Here is an 18,761-nt window from a genome sequence, read left to right as displayed (position 1 = left end):
AATTCTGACCTGAACAATTTTTACTTGAGCTGTTGATCAGCTCGAGTGACACTCACCGAGTGCCCTCCTCACTCTATTCAGACACCATCTTGTGCCTTTTTGTGGTTTATACAGACCAAGCAGTCATCCACTGCTCTCCTATAGCGCTCTTACAAGCGCACATAATTCGCAGGAAAGCTTCCCTTCCTCCCATTGAGCTCTCCCTCCCACCAATCATCCGTACTCTCAGTCTTCTTAACGACCTTGATCCGATCGCCCTCTCTGAATGGCAAATCCTCCGTAGTCTGGCCTTCAAAGTCGTACAACGCTGTGACATACAACATTGGCGCCGAACCAATCCGCTTGGCCGGAACTGGTGGTGGAGGCTTCTTCTTCGCAGCCGCAATACTGGCCACTGATGCACCAATCGACTGCGATGACTTCTGTCGATTCAAATGTGGCATGCCTGTATTGACGGTAGAGAAGTAATCGTTGTGAGAAGACACGCGCGAAAGAGCGTTTGGAGGCGTGACATAGTGTGCCGATGGAGTAGAAGCCTGAGATTCCGTGTATGTTGGCGGAGCTTGCGCTGGATAAGTCGGTATAAGTCCTCCTGGCGATTTGCGGTCTGCTGGATAACCATTCGCCGTTGTGGATGGCATGCGAGGCTTGTTTGCAGGAATGCCCGGTGACGGGAGGGGTGAAGTACCAAACTTCGGTGAAGGTGATGGCATGGCGCCAGGCCGTGGTGGTTTCGGCGGCGCATCTTCCTCCTCCTGTTCAGCTCCTGGGTATGTAATCTGCTGCGGTCGAGGGCTAGTGCCATTGCTACTACCTGCTGGACGAGGTACTGGTGGTGCTGACTTTCCTGGCATCGAAGCTTTGCCGCGTGAGACCAGGGCCGAAGATTTGGTCCTTATGCCCAGTCCTGTGTAGGTATGCTCCGCAGTAGGCGTGTTCATAGCCAAGTGAATCGCCTTTCCTCCCCTCAGCAATTCCGAGTGTGACTCCCACTCCTTCCGGAGGCTCGAGAATTCCGAGTCCCAAACGGAAACTATTTCCCCATCACTCGGTGCCGGGCTCGGAATACCCTGATGTCTGCAGTATGCATCCAGGCTTGTGTACAGCTGTCCCACCAGCGTCGTCTGAATCTCAATCTGAGCCGTGAGAAGGAACGGCAGCAGCGCCTGAATAGCCTCAATCACAGGCGGAAAGTACTGCTTGATCTGATCGTCCGCAGTCTGATAATCAATCTGCGCTTGTTGAAGATCCGCTTCGTGCTTCGCCAATGCAGCCTCCTCTTTCATCGTCTTAACCTCCTTCTTCCGCGCATGCTCGGCCCTACTGAGGAACCGCTCAAAGTCCACCTTCATATTCTCACGGTGTTTCATGGTTTTCTGGAGGGACTTTGTTGCTGCTTTGGCCTCCTTCACCGGTCTCACGATTTTGTTGTCAATCATGCCAATCTCCTGCTTCAAGTCCGCCTTCAGCTCGCTGTACATCTTCTGAAGTCCAAGGCATTTCTGCATCTGCTCGTGGGGTGTTTGCACTGGGGGGCTGCGATTCGTAGTCGGTTCGGGCGGTGGTTCGATGGGTTTGTAGATCGAGGCGAAGGCTTCGGAGGCATCGTATTGGTACTTGAGGATTTCTTCCCAGCCATTGCGCCAGATTGTAATGTCCTTCTCAAGCTAGAAAGGTGTCAGCTCGAGTTGGCTGCCAGGAAGCTGAAGTCGAAATGCGTACGCGCAGGAGCATATCATCCGTGGCCTTGAATTCCGCAATCACAGATCCAACATCTTGCTGATCCGCCGACCTCTTGCTGCCAACCTTGTGCGCAGTGCGCTGCACCGTCTTGAACATGTTGACTGGATTGCTGCTGGAACTCGAACGTGGTCAATTGCCAGCTGCCCTGTTTCCAATGCTCAGCGGAGCAAGCTCAATGGCTTCCGCGTTCAGTCGCGCGAAGTGCAAGGAAGACGGAAAGACAAGAAAGTTAGCACGAAGTGAAGCTTCCGCCGCACGTTCACCGGTCTTGCCGCAACGCAAACAAAGTGGAGAGAAGAACGAGTGGGCAGTTCCTTGCTCACGACCATGTCGTGTCGTGTTGTACGCGTACGTCACCTTGCCAAAATGCTTGTCTATGCGCGCGCTGTACGAGCTTCTGCTCATCAAACTGCGAGACTAGCCAGATTACCAGCAAAATACGCAAAACAGGGAAGAGCTGCACAGCATCCGTGTATCTCTTCACCCACGTGTTCTGCCTGCAGTGAAAGAGGAAGGAGGAACAATAAAGGTCCTTGCAGGTCGAGAACAGCAGCCCGCGGGGTTCAATGTGAAACTCTATACTGTGGCAGCTCTGCTCAGCCACGACAGCGACCGATGGTCTCGATCTCACCTTTTTCTCTGGGTCGGAGAAAGGAGATCTCGCATGACACTGACCATGGTTCGAGCAGAACAACACTAGCAAGCGAGTCAAGAGCCGAGACAACGGTGATGCCATATGCTCGGTTTCTCAAATCCCCTCTGCGGCAGCCACTTCAAAAGCTACCACTGTGCTACTCAGCTGAGACATGCAGTAGCGCTGGTCGGCGGTACCATATGGGCGGCGTCGAGTCTGCGCAAAGGGTTCCTTTTATGTCCTTTCGTAACTGTCATGAATGGTAACGATGATGCTTTCAAGCTCTGATCGACAGAAGCGATGTCATCAATGCACTCCTATTCTCACAGCTTGCTCTCTACCGACCCATCATCTAGCCCACCACTCATTATTGCTGCTTCATCTCTGCCGTACAACACCCATTCTTTGCCACCGCTCGTGCTCCACCAAGCATGGCACACGCGACTTCGTTCCGGGTCAAGCTCTCCGCTAGAGACGAGTATATGCCAGAAGTGATTTTTGCAATGCTCCCGCATTTTCATGTCTTGTATATCGTGAATCATGTCCGCCGTGATGGGGAGCCATTCGTCAAGTAAATCCAGTGGGATTTGCGTGAGACCATCGATGACGGTAAGGGTGAGGACGGCTTGTTCGGACACAGCCACTGGGGACTCGACCGCAGCCTCTGGTGAGTCCGAGCGAATAGGTATAGGTGAAGTCTGTGCATTGAGTGCTCGCTCGTGTAGCAAGTCGAGAAGTACGGCCGGCATCATCGGTTGCTCCACTGCCAGCGATGAAGGTGGCGATGTGAGCTTGAGCAGCGATTTGAATGCCAGTCGAAATTGGCGAGCCGACAGATTCGAGGGGAATACTCTGAACAGTGAATCCACGTAGAAAGGTAGATTCGCAATTGTCGCTTGAGCATTCTGTGGCGCAGAGAATACGGCCAACGTGACGCTATGGGCGGCTTCAAAGACTGGCAGGAGTGGTCCTTTGCCGCCTGCTGCTAGGTAAGAGGTTACCACTGGCACAACAACTTCGGCTGTGAGATGCGTTGGTAGGGTCAGTGTGAAGTGCTCCACTGTGTTGAGGAAGAAGAGATCGAGAGTCCGGTCCAAGGGATGTTCTGCGACCTTTCCAATCTGTGGGGGCTGGATCTCGCGGAGGAAGGACTCGACTTCTCCCGGATACTGGCTCAGTATGTCCATTGCTGTATAGTAGACGAAGTTGTACTGCGAGAATGTCGACATGCCCTGGCGGGTAGTGACGAAGTAGATCTTGCGGAGCACATGAAGTGTTTGTTGCGCGATACCAGGTGCCAGCTCATCCCGAGCTAGCATGGGATCTCCTAGCATTCGGCCCAGCACACTTCGCATGACGATGACACTGGCGAACAGGACCGATTGAAGTAGCTTGAACAACGCCGGGCTTGTAGTGGTGATTGTATGTTCATCCAAAAATTGGCTTTGCTCGGTGCTTTCGACATTCGACAGCCTGTTCTGCCGCCATTGTGTGATAAGTGTTCGGCCGAAGTTGCTCAGGTCATCCAACGCGACAGTAACAAGCCAGTGCTCCCGGACCTGTTCGATGGCATGTCCTATGAGTCTCGAAAGTGGTCCAAGTGATTTGACTAGAGGCCCTGACGACATATGTTGCAATCGCTGATAAGAATGTGATTGTTCCGGCCACCTCAGCTTGCCATTCCCAGTGACTTGTATGTCCCGATCTAGGGCTCCAAGGAAGTAAGCTGATTGTAAGCCCTCACTGGAGTGGAACGTCGTCTTCATCAAGACTGGCAGAAGAAGATCATAGCCCAGTTTCGACCTCTCAAAATTCGACATGATAGGAAAGCAGTGGTTCAACACAAGTGTGATACCACCACAGCCAACCTCATCGTCGTCTAGCGTCTCCTCAAGCGCCAGATTGGCCGCAGTGACCAACCCACTTTCCAGCTTGTGTCGCATGCTGTTCGAAATGTTCTCGTCATCGGGGTTGCCGAAGCCAAGGAGCAGTCCAGCAATCGCCAGCAAATGTCGCCATCGGGGAGAGTGGTCATCAGCGCCCTGAATAACAGCCTCGATCCAGTCATCCTTGGCAAGTGTGCGCTCGTGTTGGAGCTGAGAGAACTCCGCATCAGGTACTTTATCTCTCACAGCATTTTCGTGTTTAATGAGAGCTTGAGCAGCCGAATGGAACACGCTGATCATTCGCATGCACGATCGCAAGCCTTCCGGATACGCCCATATCGCTGGAGCTGAGAGAAGTTGACTTGTCAAGAGTGTGACATTGAGTGGGTTGTTGAGTGTCGTCAGAAGTGATGATGCTGTCCCGAACAGCCTGTACGCTGTCAGACGGCTACAACAAACACGACTCAGAGTTGACTGACCTTGGGGTATCTTGTTGGTCGGTATACGTCTGCAGATGCCTCAGCAGCGTGCCTAATAGGCGATCGCCAGGCATCGTGCCTCAAGACAAAGGCGATTCGATGATGCGATTGTTTCGTCGCGTACTGTGATGAAGTGGAAGGTGTTGTTGGTATCGTGAAGTCAATGCCGAGGCCCTGGCCGCGAAGCTGATTGGCTGCTTGGTTGGCCCTTGCATCCTTGCACATGCTTGAGCTCGAGCCCTTTGGCTTTCAACATCGACATCAGTCCGAACATGCAACTCTTCTGACTATCAAGATTACCATCAGGACGTCCGAATGAACACCCACATCTTCCGGCACGCAGCTATTCGAGCAGGGTCATGAGGCCATACTCAACTCCCATCAGCACTCCTCCAGCAACATCAAAACATGGCGTAAGCCCAGTCCTCAACTCTCACCACTTCCTCCTTCCCTCATCAAGACTAATACGCCCCCGAGTAACCGATTCCTCAAACAAGAAGTCTACCAAAAGCCTCTTGCCTACGAACCTCCTGCCTTCCCATCCCTCTACTGGCCCTTCCCAGTGAGCGGATCCCAAAATGTCTACCTCTACGACGTGGAATCCATGTGGCGCTTCACACTCTACTGGACACTAATCTGCGTGGGCGGTGTACATTTGATAGCGGCAGCCTACGCATGCGCCATGCAATGGCGGAACTGGAAAATCATCTGGATCGTGCCATTAGTTTATGCCGTGATTGGTGCAACGGAGGCGGTGATTGCTGGTTGTGTCACGGGGATTTTGTGAGTGCTGTCGTAAAGGCCGACTTGAGCAAGCATTATGTGCTGACTGTTTTGATAGACTCGCTGGCTGCTATACTGCCGGCTTCTTCCGTATGTCGACGTGGATTCCTTTCGCTTGGGGAATCACGAATTCCCTGGTCCTCATTCTGGCATCTTTCGCCATACAAGGTGGAATGTGAGGGCAAGCTAACGGGCGATACCATCCGGTTAGACCACTTCTGAAGTGCCAAGTGCTTGAGATAACGCGGCCTTTGAGCACGGCCGCGCAGGATCTGGTCACAACGGTTTTTAATCTAAGAAGCATCTCGGGCCGCGTGGATCTCGCTTCCCTGAGGACGGAGTTCAATGGAAATTGGACCTCAACACTTCACGCTGAGAAGAAGCTTGTCGGTGCAAGAAACCCACAAAAACAGCATTACAGCATTGAACGCAACTTGAACCTGGTCTCGCACAATCTGTTCATTTGACGAGGAAGACGGCCGTTATGCTAGTGCTGTATAAGCCTACCGCCTCACAAGGATACCGTCATCAGTCGTCTAGAAAAAGGCATTCGGGTTCTCCAATCTCCTGCGAGCACTTCCGATACCATCATCACCACCTTCCTGGTTCTCGCCCAGCCAAGGCTTCTTCGCCTCGCCCAAAACTCCTTCAGTGCCATAGTAGATGAAATGCCCAACCATAATCAGGACGAATGCGATAGGATACATCCAATGAATCGAGAGATTGAAAATCTTGATTCCAACAATAACGCCCCAGAAGTTGCCGGTTAACAGACCAATGTTCAAGAACGCTGCAGATGCCATGCGAAGCAGAAGAGGGACTGCGGAGTAAAACCAGGTCAAAAGTAGAGTGTATCCAACAAGATATGCGCCAACTTGGCCGCTCCACTGTGCAGCGCGGAAAGATGCTCGGTCGAAGATGGCGGCCTGGACACCGTTGATGGGCATAGCCCAGAATGCGAGTTGGCCGATGACTTCGTACATTGGTCGCTTGGAGACCAGAAATTCCTCAGCTACATTGGTCAATCCATAGAAGGTAGCGCCGACCAATGCGAAGAGGTCACCCTTGACAGCATCTACGGCTTGCCCTCCGTTGGTGCCTCGAATGTGGTCAGATGCAACCAAGATGCCAAGTCCACCGCAGCAGATCAGAATTCCAGCGTATTGCAGCCAGTGGTATCGGACCTTGAGGAAGATGATGGAAACCAACAGAACAACTGCGATCGCCCAGAAGTTGATCAGTTGCGCAGAAAGAATAGTCGTGTAGTTGTAAGCAAGTACAGTGAAGTAATTGCCTTGCACATCGCAGAATCCTAAGATAAAGTATCGCCAGCCATCCTTGTAGATCATCTTGCCCCATTTCTTGAAGCCATATTTGTAAATCGTGATGCTGGTATAGATAGTGTTCAGCAAAATGTAGTTGAACAAGCTCTGAAAAGCCGGAATTGCCCAGTTCTCTTCGCGCAGCAGAGAAGTAATTGTGTTCGTTCCAGTAATCGTCACAGCCAGAGCCTGAGACAAGAGCAGAATGAAGTAGAATTGCGGCTTTTTCAAGTACGCAAATCGACCTCCTTCACGTCGTTCGAGCTCCGCAACAGTCGTTTGCACCGGACGCTGCTCCGAAGGGTCTGCACCAACCAGGTGAATCGGGCCATGTCCAGAGGGAGTCTTGAAATCCGTCGGAGAGTCCGGAGAGCTGTTTGTTCCCTTCGGCTCGATTGTCACTCTTTCCACGGGTTCGCTTTCGATCTCTGCACGGCCTGATGCATTCTGCTGCGCTGCAGCATCGGTAAATTCCTGCTTCGACATGGTGACGATAAGCACGCGGCTCAAGTGCAAGCTCGAGTCAGCTCTGCCGTGCCCTGCAAAGCTATCAAAAGTGGCGGCTGCAAGCAATCGGGAAGGCGTGCGTGCGCGCAACGGTATCGCAGGCTGTCGCTTGCTGGAGCTTTTTTGAGAAGTGGCGTGAACGCAAAGCCCGAAGTCGTCCACGAGGTGAGAAAGGCTATCACTGGAAGTAGTGTAGTGAGAGGGGAAGAAGAAGGAAAGATGAGAACACGAAGATAGGCTGGTTTTCTTTTTTCGCCCGCTGAGAGCAACCAGCCCTCTTCTCTGCTCTGGCTTTCTCACCCAATCTCGTGCTCCCACGCACGTGGGCGCAAGCTACTGCACCCACTTTCGCCCCCAGAAGGGACTAGATGCGGCCCAGAAGGCGATCGGCTTGTCGCTGCCGAACGTCGAAAGTCGTCAACGGCTTCTTTGGGAATACGCAGCGGGATTGTTTTGGTTAGACGTTTGAGCACTGATGATGTGATGATGGCTGCAGGGCATATATTGAAGGCTGGTGAGGCTTGTGCTTGCCGTGAAGAAGCAAGCCGCAAACAAGAGATGTGAAGATCGATCATGGTGTGGTGCACTGTGCGCAGGGCTTGAAGTTTCTGACCGCGACCGCGACCGAGGTTGACCGCCAAGACGCAAGGATGAGCTGGCACGAGCTCGTGGGATGCCTGCTTTCAGCGTGGCTCGCACGAGACTGCATTTGACTGCCATGTGTACTTGGAGACATGGGAAATGGACACACGTGGTCGGTAATATGTGCGTACAGCTAATCATCTTTGTACTGCTACTATCAAGACAGGGCTTCGTTGCGCCGCCGAAATGCTCTCCAGAAAATTCAGTGTCTTTGCCTGCAAGACTCACCATGTCTGCAATGGTGGTGCCAGTCGCTCGAAACGCTATCAAGCTCACAAAAGGAAATATGTCTGATCGTCAAGATCTCAAGCCGCAGCCTTGCTCTTTCTGCGGAAACTCATGCTCATACGACTCTTCTTCTTGTCCTCGACTGGGACTGGTGGCGCGACTGGCTTGGGAGCCGCGGTCTCAGCAGCTTTTGTGGCTACTTCGACCGTGACCTTGCCGCCATGTGTGAAGTATGTACGTGGCTTGGAGGACACTGTGGTGTTGGTAATGACTGATGCTGCACGCGAATGAGGCATGCTGAGCATACGGCCGTCGTCTGATGAGGACTCGCTTCCGCTCGGGCCTATTTCAAAGCCTGTATGACGGATTAGTGCCAGGAACATTGTTCTAGATGTGGGGAACTTACCATATGTGTGGGATTGAGTCTTCTTGAGTGCGGATGGTAGTGGGGGTCGAGACCCGTTAGCGACGCTGCCGCCAAAGTGTGTCGTTGTACGCCGCGAATTTGCGCCCGTGGGACGCATGGGAGGATGTAAAGTGCTGTTCGAGAAGCCTCCAACGAGCGCCAGTTTGGCGTAATGTGCGGGATTGGGCAGCTGACCAGGTGCAATTGGGGTGGGCATTGAAAGAGCTGATATCTGGGGTGGCGAGTTCGACCTCCTTCGTATGCTTGGTGTGCCGTCTGTCTTTGGGATCTCGCCTCTGTATGCGAACAAGCCTGGACTCGCTGGGATGGACTCGTCCTCTGGGACATTGTTCTCTGGTACAGAGCTCATAGTTGGGCGAACATAGGTCTTCGTGAGCTCGGACAGGCTCTTCTCGCTCGCCGATCGAGACATGCGCTTTGTCTCTTGTGTAGGCACTGCTGCCTGCAACATCTGATGGGAAAGAGTCTTCTGTTCTGCAATAATTGGCTCTTCAGCGATCTCTTCGGCTGGCTTGACAGGTGGCGTGTCGTGCGCCGCCGCCTCCTCCGCATGAGGCTGGACGTCTTTGACATGTGGCGCTGGGTCGGCTGCGCACGACGGCAACGGCGCTGCTGGCTGAGACTCCAACGTTGATGCAACGTCGCGTTCGACCACCGCCGGTGAGTCTTGGGTCGCCGGGGCTGGTGACGTGACTGCAATGTGCTGCTGTGCGCTGATGTTCGCAGGCGCGTGAGCTGGAGCGCATGTTCGTACGCGCCCAACGACACGGCCATACTCATCAATGACTTCGCCATTGGCGTTAGCCTTCTGGCGAACGCAGTCCAGGAGGTCACCTTCCACGAGCTCTCCTATAGCATCGCCCTCCTCGTCAAGTATTTTGCCTTTCTTGTTGACCTTGAAACCCTCCAGTACTGACAGCGGAGGTAAGCTTCCAACTCGATTTTGGCATGGATCTACAGGACTCGTGTGTGCAGTGCTGGACTGAGATGACTGTCGCCTTCGCGGGTGGGGCTGTTCCATTTGGGCACGGGTTTCTGCTTGATGTCGTTCAGGTGTGGCAGATTCAGCGTCCTGGTTGGAAAGCCATAGCGAGGCAGGCCTCGACGTCAGTTCATCGCTTGTCTTGTACTGCTCCAATGCTTGCAGCGATGGCATTGGCTCTGCATCGTCTTCGAATCTTGCACGCTTGCTAACAGACTTATTTGATCTAATCGATCGGGAGTCCGAATTCAGATCCAAAGGCGAAACGTTGCCGATGCTCTTGTGCTTGGGAGAATTCTCCCGTTCGCGTGATTGTTCACCGGTATACAGTTTGAGTTCGGGCATGGTTTGAGTGAGCTGGAGATAGCTTGGAGAATAGTCCAGCAAGTTGAGCTCGCTTGGAACGCGAGAGTGTGCAGCAGAAATGGGCTCGGCGGACTCGTAACCAGAGTCTGATGAGGCGTGAGGCGTGTAGTAGCCTCCTGGTGTGCTGTGCTTCCTGGGAGCAGGACCGGCCGCAAAGTAGTCGGAACTGCTGCGATGTTGATATTTGGGTCTGTAGGCACTGTGTCTCTCCTTGAAAGCCGGAGGCATTGGAATGGACTCCGCAGGATTGCAATAGCCATCTTCGCCGTAGCCGCTGTCCTGTTGAAAACGCTGACCGCTAGGCGATGCAGGAGCTGTCATCGATCCACGAGCGTATGCTGCACGCTGGAATGTGCCGTCATGTCTTGGGATTTCGATTCTCCGGCTTTCGATAACGCTTGTTTGTTGACCATCCGAAGCATTGTCTTCGCGGGCGTCCTGATTGGTGACTGTGGCAGACCCGTGCCTAGGAACGAACTTTTTCGTAACTTTGGTTTGAATAGCAGACTTCTTGAGCTCGTCTGCTGCGGAGGTCTCCTTGCTCGACTTGCCCTTTCGAGAGAAGAGGCCCATCGTGAGAGGTTGCACGAGTACGAACGACTCGCTACGATGTGGAAGAAGGCAACGATGAGAACGATGCAAAATATCTGTGTCAAGTTTCAGCGGGAAGACTGGTCATCACGCCAGGGAGGGACCACCTACTTAGCTGCACTCCATGCCGCGCAGTAGTCCACGAGCACGAGGCAACAGATGACAGCGATCGGCTCTATTCCCGATCCAGTCTCTCACCTATGGCTGAAGCATATTCCTGTTAACGTTGTAGCCGCCTCTGCACGGCATCAAGGGCTAAAGCCAAAATGCTTTACGAGGTGCAGCCATGCGGCGTCGGCACTACCGGCTGGTTGTTACGTGGACGTTCTGCCATTTAGGTCCTCTAATTGGTATAGCACATAACTCTCCAGCAGTTCATGCTCACTCAGACGCAGAGACAATTCCAGAAATGTCAAGCTCACCTGCGAGCATGGAATTTGCATGCACTGACGCGTGGTGAACACGCGTTTGAGTGAGCAGATCGCTCGCCTGCAACATGTCCACCTTGCACATGTGCATGATGCAGTTTGAGCTATGGCAAGCTCCATCACGCCGCCAGCCGGCGGCAACACTGCTAGCTGCCAGTGGATCGACTTGCGTGAAAGACGCGCATTTCTCACAAGCTCTCAACGGTACGCCTCCGAGCCGGCGCCGGCGGTCAATGCAGACTGCCGGGCGCCAGTAGCGCCATCTCATCCCCTTTAGGATCCGCATGTCTGGTTCGGGTCTGAGCGATCTCAAAACGAAACTCTGTTCCGCCTCGGGCGTATTTTAACATGGGCCACCGACGCATGCGTTTCACTTACCATCGTCTTTGTGCATCTCATCGTTGTCATGGCGTGCATCCAGAGTTCTGAACAGATGTAGGCACGGATTTCGGCGGTGTAGTGCTGTTTGCACCCCATTATGCGCGCCTCATGCCATCATCACACGAAGCAGTTCGCCGGTGGCATGAGCATCGTCCATGACTTCTCCCTAGCCTCTATAGGTATTTGCGGCCCTTCTCAGGTGAGCTGAGACGCCGCCGAGCTCCGCGGAGACAGCTTGGCAGCGAGCGAGCAATCGTTACCACTTTCTAATGATTCGGACATGGTGGTTTTGCGACACTGCAGCATGCACAAGACGCAACTGAGCTTGTTCCACACCACCGTATCATGATTGCGTATGAACATTTTAGGGTACCGTCGACATGAGAACGTGTCATGAAGGAGGCTCAACGCAATCCACCTCCCGACGAGCGCAGGAACAGGCTGCCGCCCTTCTCGCACTGGCCTCGTCTCAAGGTCCGAGTGTGATTAGGTTGCATGAAGGCCGCAGCTGCGAAGGCACGAGCACAATCTTTCCATTCCGTACCAGTATCGAACATTCAAGTCGTGCCGAGTTTGCGGACCAGCAGGTCCCATCGCCGGTGCAGAGTAATCAAATACTTGAGTGGATCATGCAATCTTCCTGCGCAAGCGTCGTCAGGCTCTCTGAACTCAATCCAAAACGATGGGAAAGTTCCTTCCAGCGGTGCACGTGGTAGCTGTGTGATACTGGTTGCAGGAACGAGCTCTGGGATACCGAGCTTGAGCTTGTATAGCTGCGGCTTGTTCCATCTCGACACAGCCTTGCCAGTCCACGAAGATGCAGAAGATCTCTGCTAGCAACGTTCGAGAAGGCTGAGAGAAGCACTAACGAATGCTAAACAGCCTCGAGGAATTGTTCTTCATAGTGCTATGTAGACTTCCAGTGTGTTGAAGTCCCTCGAGCCGTATTGGCTGGACCAGGCTCTGGTGCACTCGTCTTGCTCAGCGAGTCGTGCAATCGGTGGCATCCGCGTGGGTTGACAGTGTCGATCAGCTCGTGTCGCCAAGTGCGCATGTTTCGGTATCCAGTGACTCGAGTGTCGTCCGTCTTGCAGAGCCGTTCACGGCCGCAGTCTCGTCCAATGCTTCCACCTGCGGTGCCTGAGACCAAGCCAACATGGCCCAATGCGCGTCACAAATTCATGGATGCCACGGCTATCGGGCACAGCATGGCTTACCATGAGGCAGGAACAAGGAGAAAACCAGATCCATGGCTCTCGTTAAAGCCATCGCAGCCTTTAAGTTCACCACCCGAGACATACCGCAAATCCTAAGTTCAAGCAGATTCCACCTTCCTGAAAGATGCAAGCCGTCCAGCAACCCCTTGCCTTCAAACATACGGATGCTCACTGACCGTTCCGCTTCGTCAGCGAATTGCCATTAGGCCTGTTAGGGCCGCAGAGCGCATTGCATTTCCAGGAGTCCACAAGAGAACCATACGCGCGTATACTGTACTTGGGCGAGAGCAAGTACGAGCCGATCACGAGCTCGATAGGTTGCTTGTTCTTTGCACAGGCCAAAGAAGGCGTGAGATCGCTGTCATGTTCAGCCTTCTGATCTGACGAACGCACGTGCATGCTTGCAGAATGGCAGTCACCAGCTTCAACCTAGCGGGCTTCTCCACGAGCGAAGCGCTGTGCCTCGTTGCCAAGGACGAACCATCCTGAATAAAGGGCAACAAAGGTCGTGTCGACTGCTGCACCATAGCGCCAAGTATACTGCACTTGTAGAGGTGCAACATCATTTCTGTGAGCATTCGGAACATCAAACTCCGGCGATGTTGCAATGCGGGGCATGAGCTGTCGATTGCCGGAGTGGCAACTTCGACCTCTGCGCGAACTTCTCAGATTGTGTGACCCTCTCTCTCTAAGTAAAATTAGCCCGTAACGCCAGGAAATATGTCGCCCTCAGCAACCACATTGAGCACCGAAACAAATGGCAATGCCACAGTTGGAGCACTTGGCAAAACCAAAAGTGGGAAACCTCTCAAGATAAGATCTTATCCCAAATTCGACTCGTTCGAAGAGGAACGTTTGTATCGCAAGCAGCACCTCGCAGCCGCATATAGGATCTTCGCGGACAGAGGTTTTGACGAGGGCGTGGCTGGACATATCAGTGTTCGCGATCCAATCCTCAAGGACCATTTTTGTACATTCTGCACAACCCCACATTCGCTCCGTGTACTGACAATAGTTAAGGGCTGAATCCTCTGTCTGCACATTTCTCGCAGATCTGTGTTTCGGACCTCATTCTAGTGAATGAGGATGGGGAGGTAGTCATTGGCGAGGAGCCAATCAATGCTGCAGCATTCGCCATCCATTCCGAGATCCACAAAGCCAGGCCGGATGTCGATGCTGCCTGTCACGCGCATTCCGTATATGGAAAGGCCTTCTCAGTTTTCGGTCGAGAGCTCGACATGATAACGCAAGACAGCCTGCGATTCTACAAGAACCATGCAGTTTATCCGCAATTTGGAGGCGTGGTGCTGGACCGGGAGGAAGGCAAAAGGATTGCCTCACACCTGGGCGATGGGAAAGCCATCATTCTCCAGAATCATGGTTTACTCACCGTGAGTCGTACTGCTTGAATAGCGATTCTTGTACTCACAGAGTTTGCAGGTCGGACAAACAGTGGACGCTGCGGCTTTTTGGTTTTTGTCTCTGGACAAAACCTGCCATGCTCAGCTCCTGGTCGATGCCGCAGCACAAGGAAGCGGCCACAAGAAGACCTTCATTGATGATGAAGAAGCGCAGTTCAGCTATGCCCAAGTCGGCACTCCCGAGAAAGGTTGGCTTGCGTAAGTCGACTTCGGAAGACGATCTTGCTTCACTTGCTAATGTGGAAAAGGTTCCAACCATATTACGACGAGATCCTAGCCAAGACGAACGGTAGCTTCCTCAAATAGTCGTTTGATAGGATCGCTCAACAGGCAAATATCGTTGCTGTTCTGAACTCCGAGGAACAGCGTATTTGGCTTTCGGTCGGATGGGCCGCGACAGATGACGCCTCTGATAAATTGGAAAGAAGGGAATTGTGCCAATTCCTCGAAGCGAGTTTTGTGCTGCCAGTCGCTTTTGGCCCTGCTATGTCGTCCTTTGCGTATCTCAGCAAAGTTGATGTGGTGTGCCTGGCCTGGCATGGGGACCGAGAGAAGGCGCGAGTGATTCGCGCTTTAGCGCGTCCTCGGCAGCGGCTCGGCCCTGTCCCGATCACGTCTGCAGCAACGACGTGGGAGTCTGCAATAGAAACACATTCGCTTGCGCCTCACCGAATCGTGATCATCCAAATGGACGCTTGAAAGCATCGATATTGCGGCAGCGCGGCGACCACAACTAGCCCAGCTGATAAGAACCTTCCAGCCGTTCGCAATCGGATTCGTGAGACGCGCCCGTGCGGCCATCATCCACGGCTTCTCGACTGGCGAAGATCCGATCAGTTTCTATCATCCCGCCGCCATGGATCGCGAAGCAGAACATGGCGGCTTCGATCAGCCGCGGCCGCGAGGCCGACCAAGTAGACGTGAGTGGCCCTTCTTACAAGCTCTCCACGGCGATGGAATTTTAGGCCCAGCTCTTCTCTTCTAGCCAAGCTACCTAGATTTGAAGCGCTGCCGCCCATCGTGATAGTAGAATGCCCTGTCAATTACTGACTGGATGCTGCAGGAAACGCCACTGATATTGGCAACACATACGTACATTTCATGCACGACAGACGTTCGAAGGCCAGCAGCATTAGAGGCTTCGAAGCAGAACGGCCGACGCTGAGTTATGCGGCTTCCATGGTGCCTCCAGCAGCGCGGAAAGGGAATGCCGCAGACTCGCTGCCCGCGAAGCACCTACACACATCCTTCAACAAACACCGACATCCTGTGAACGTGGTGAAATGGACTCCAGACGGCCGAAGACTACTTACTGGCGCTACCAGCGGCGAATTTACTCTTTGGAACGGCACCGGCTTCAATTTCGAGACTATCATGCAAGCACATGAAGCTGCTGTTCGATCTATCGTCTATTCGCATAGCGACGACTGGCTGATCTCCGCGGACCAAGAAGGACTGGTCAAATACTGGCAGCCGAATTTCAACAATGTCAAGGAGATCCAGGCGCACGACATGCCGGTACGAGACATGGCATTCGCGCCTCAAGACTCGAAGTTCGTGACTGCGTCGGATGATGCTAGCTTGAAAATATTCGATTTCGCCTCCGGTGAAGAGATCTCAAAGCTCGACGGGCATCAGTGGGACGTTAAGGCCGTCGACTGGCACCCCTCCAAAGGTTTACTCGTGTCTGGCTCGAAAGACCACAACTTGAAACTCTGGGATCCGCGCTCTGGCCGCTGTTTGACAACGCTTCATGGTCACAAGAACACAGTGAACATGACGAAATTCGAGCCCAGCAGAGGCGCATTGCTTGCGTCCTGTGCTCGTGACCAGACAGTGAGAATCTTCGATATCCACATGATGCGGGACGTCTTTCTGCTCAAGGGCAACGAAAAGGAAATCACCTCAATTGTATGGCATCCAATCCACTCTTCCATGCTCAGCACTGGAGCTGCCGACGGTGCCGTTTTTCATTATTTGCTGGACGAGCAGAACCCTCCGCCAGGCACAGCCATAACAAGATCACCCTACGATGCGCCGAATCCCGCGGATGCACCCGCACAAACGCTGTATCCATCTCACAGAGTGACTTATGCGCATGAGTTTAACGTATGGAGCATGGACTGGCATCCGATGGGCCACATCCTAGCAACTGGCTCAAACGACAGGGCTACACGTTTCTGGACGCGCCCGCGACCCGGCGAGGGCAGCTTTCTTAATGACAAATGGCACATTGGCCAAACAGCTGCCGAAGAAAAGGGAACATGGAAGCGAAACGAGCGCCAAATGCGTGAGGAAGAAGATGCTGAAGAGCAGGACGAAGCAGATGGTCTCGAAGATCAGAAAATGCCTAGCAGATCTGCTTTGCCTGGACTCCCAGGTCTCGCCGGCCTACCCGGACTCGGTTCCGCCATGCCTTCACCAGATAATGGAATGCTCGGTGCCGCGCCCTCCAACTTTCCGATGCCAAATCCCGCGACTGCTGGCATGCCCTTTGCCCCTCCGCCGCCTGGGAGCTTACCACCAGGCATGGACATGGCCGCTTTCCAGCAAGCTCTCAGTCAAGGACAGATCCCGCCTGGATTCCCACCGCTTCCGCCTAACGGGCAGATGCCGCCGGGTTTTGCGCCTCCTCCGGGTATGCCTGGTATGCCTCCCGGCTTTCCGCCTCCAGCGAACGGCTTCCCAGGCATGCCAGCGCCATCTGGCTCACCTCCAAACGCGAGTGGCGGTGCCGGCAGTGGCTCTGGTATCAGAAGACGAGCGCCACTACCGGACCAGGCGGATGCTTTGAAGCAAGAGATGGCGCAAGGGCGGTATCTCAAGCCACGATAGATGAAGTAAATTCCGGTCAATGCTGACGAAAATGTCGGTGCGGACCTGACACCGACAATCGAACAAGGAACATGACTCTGGACATGGCACGCGGGAGAGGATTTATCATAGAACTTTGTAACTCGGTCGGACTTGCCTCCATGAAGGCATGACTCTGCTGTCTGCAGATACGACAACAAGGCTTCTGTACCGCATGTATGGTAAGTTGAGAACCTTGGATGGGGTTCGGTGCCGGAGCAGGGTCCTGAAACTTCGAGATTGGTCACCACTAAGCAGCCACTTGCTGTTTCATTGACGACCTCGCTTGCTGTGCTTGGGGCTGTAATACTGACCAAGTATGCGCGTTGGGACGAGACACTCTTCAAGATTCGTCATGTGGGAGAACGTGGCTTGACATGCACGATATGTTGCGCCCAACGGTGCATGTGTGCGCGTATCGAGCTATTTCTGCAAGTTGAGCTCGTATCGAAGCAGTGCGTGCTTCATTCAGTACACTAGCCTATCGAAATAGACAATACGAAAATGGCAGCACAGTGCGCTGAGGAAATCAAAGCACTGCTTCCACGAAGCGATCCATTTCCATTCATCAGCCTCCCGTGATTCGATACCATTGACTAGACCTATCCTCACAGAAACACCACCACCAACCCTCCATCCCCACCGTGGAAAGCATGAAACACTCTACTCTCCATCTCCTCCACCACCCTCCTTAGGCAAACCAACGCCCTCCACCGCCCTCCGAATCTCCGTCCTTTGCAACTTTAAATTATGCACCGCATTCCCCAAACCAATGAACTCATGTTCCATCTCTCCCACCTTCCTGTCCGAATCAAAATGCTTCTCCCTCAGATTCGGCAAAACTTTTTCAAACTGCTCCAATTCTTTCTCCCAACCTTTCACATCCTTCTCTAAAAACTCCTTCCACTCTGTAGTCAACGTCTCGTACGCGCGGACTTGTGCGTCGTAAGAACTTGGGGGGCCAGAGGTAGGATGGCGTTCGAAGAGAGGTTCGCGGTCAGGTGGTGGGGAGTTGGGGAGGGGTGTGGAAGAGGCGCGAGAGGTGAAGGTGGTGGTCTGGGTTAGGAGATGGGAGGCTTGGGTGTTGAGGTTTGTGGCTTGGGATTTGAGAGTGTCGAGTTTGAGGTGGAGCTTTTGTTCTGGGGTGACGACGGGGGTTTTGCGTAGTTTTGCGAGGGCTTCGCGGAGCTTTTGCTTGATTGTGCCTGCTCTGGCTGGCTTTGATGAAGACATGCTGCTGTTGTCGTGGTGTCGAGGGTTGAGTATCGAAGCGGCTGTTGGAGTTTATGAGGTGGATACTGGTAAGTGGTTCATTCGTGCTGTTTTATGCTGTGTTCAAGGCAATCCTGTTTGTGTCGTGTTTGTCATACGTGCACATGGATTTCATGCGCTTCCAATGATCAAGACATCGTGAATGCTGGTCGCACTGCGCGCTCTGGTCGTTGTGAGAGCCCAAGATGAGGGCACAAAGTATTTGACGTAGCTCAGACAGCACGCTCCCGCCGGAAACCAAAGTGGAACCCGCGATAAGACACGGGTTACTGTGCCCATGGGCTGGACGAGCACTTTCCCACTCCTCGTATCTCTGCAATTACTCGTTATGCTCAGGCACCCTGTCTGGCAGAGCGGCATAGTCGCATAGCCAAGGTCGCGGCGAGGGAGAAACGAGTGCCATTCTTGCGAGTTTCCAATTTGCTGTCCGCAACTTGAGCGCGCTACAGCACCTTCGTAGTCCATCATCGAGGTTATGCAACTCTCTGCATCAGAGTATGGCACTTCCTAGTGATGTCCAACGAGCAGAATAGTCATGTCTCGGACAGACATCTGCAGCACTGCGTGCCAGGCCAATCTGCATAGGCAATCGTTTGTCG

The 18,761-nt window shown here is 53.4% G+C and overlaps 8 protein-coding genes across 8 annotated transcripts; 3 read left to right on the top strand and 5 right to left on the bottom strand.

The window, feature by feature from the left end:
* Positions 1–149: 149 nt before the first annotated feature.
* On the bottom strand, positions 150–1,839 carry CKM354_000815100 (uncharacterized protein; the record flags this gene model as incomplete). Its single annotated transcript, XM_044803519.1, has 2 exons — positions 150–1,667; positions 1,723–1,839. The coding sequence occupies 2 exons, from the start codon at positions 1,837–1,839 to the stop codon at positions 150–152; spliced, it is 1,635 nt and encodes a 544-aa protein (XP_044659454.1).
* An 861-nt stretch (positions 1,840–2,700) lies between these two features.
* On the bottom strand, positions 2,701–4,816 carry CKM354_000815000 (uncharacterized protein; the record flags this gene model as incomplete). The annotated part of the gene is made up of 2 exons (XM_044803518.1): positions 2,701–4,693; positions 4,743–4,816. 2 exons carry the CDS (start codon positions 4,814–4,816, stop codon positions 2,701–2,703), a joined length of 2,067 nt encoding a protein of 688 aa, XP_044659453.1.
* Positions 4,817–5,150: 334 nt separating this feature from the next.
* On the top strand, positions 5,151–5,704 carry CKM354_000814900 (uncharacterized protein; the record flags this gene model as incomplete). The annotated part of the gene is made up of 3 exons (XM_044803517.1): positions 5,151–5,155; positions 5,220–5,525; positions 5,584–5,704. 3 exons carry the CDS (start codon positions 5,151–5,153, stop codon positions 5,702–5,704), a joined length of 432 nt encoding a protein of 143 aa, XP_044659452.1.
* Positions 5,705–6,061: 357 nt separating this feature from the next.
* Positions 6,062–7,333, bottom strand: CKM354_000814800 (uncharacterized protein; the record flags this gene model as incomplete). Its single annotated transcript, XM_044803516.1, has 1 exon — positions 6,062–7,333. One exon carries the CDS (start codon positions 7,331–7,333, stop codon positions 6,062–6,064), a length of 1,272 nt encoding a protein of 423 aa, XP_044659451.1.
* A 968-nt stretch (positions 7,334–8,301) lies between these two features.
* CKM354_000814700 (uncharacterized protein) lies at positions 8,302–10,572 on the bottom strand (the record flags this gene model as incomplete). The annotated part of the gene is made up of 2 exons (XM_044803515.1): positions 8,302–8,579; positions 8,631–10,572. 2 exons carry the CDS (start codon positions 10,570–10,572, stop codon positions 8,302–8,304), a joined length of 2,220 nt encoding a protein of 739 aa, XP_044659450.1.
* A 2,764-nt stretch (positions 10,573–13,336) lies between these two features.
* CKM354_000814600 (uncharacterized protein) lies at positions 13,337–14,343 on the top strand (the record flags this gene model as incomplete). Its single annotated transcript, XM_044803514.1, has 4 exons — positions 13,337–13,586; positions 13,637–14,007; positions 14,057–14,235; positions 14,286–14,343. The coding sequence occupies 4 exons, from the start codon at positions 13,337–13,339 to the stop codon at positions 14,341–14,343; spliced, it is 858 nt and encodes a 285-aa protein (XP_044659449.1).
* A 550-nt stretch (positions 14,344–14,893) lies between these two features.
* On the top strand, positions 14,894–16,872 carry CKM354_000814500 (uncharacterized protein; the record flags this gene model as incomplete). Its single annotated transcript, XM_044803513.1, has 2 exons — positions 14,894–14,957; positions 15,101–16,872. 2 exons carry the CDS (start codon positions 14,894–14,896, stop codon positions 16,870–16,872), a joined length of 1,836 nt encoding a protein of 611 aa, XP_044659448.1.
* Positions 16,873–17,553: 681 nt separating this feature from the next.
* Positions 17,554–18,123, bottom strand: CKM354_000814400 (uncharacterized protein; the record flags this gene model as incomplete). The annotated part of the gene is made up of 1 exon (XM_044803512.1): positions 17,554–18,123. The coding sequence occupies one exon, from the start codon at positions 18,121–18,123 to the stop codon at positions 17,554–17,556; it is 570 nt and encodes a 189-aa protein (XP_044659447.1).
* Between the last annotated feature and the right edge of the window lie 638 nt (positions 18,124–18,761).

This window comes from Cercospora kikuchii (assembly GCF_019650295.1).
Source record: "Cercospora kikuchii DNA, contig_00005, whole genome shotgun sequence".
Classification (NCBI taxonomy): domain Eukaryota; kingdom Fungi; phylum Ascomycota; class Dothideomycetes; order Mycosphaerellales; family Mycosphaerellaceae; genus Cercospora; species Cercospora kikuchii.
This window is presented reverse-complemented; position numbering and strand designations above follow the sequence as displayed.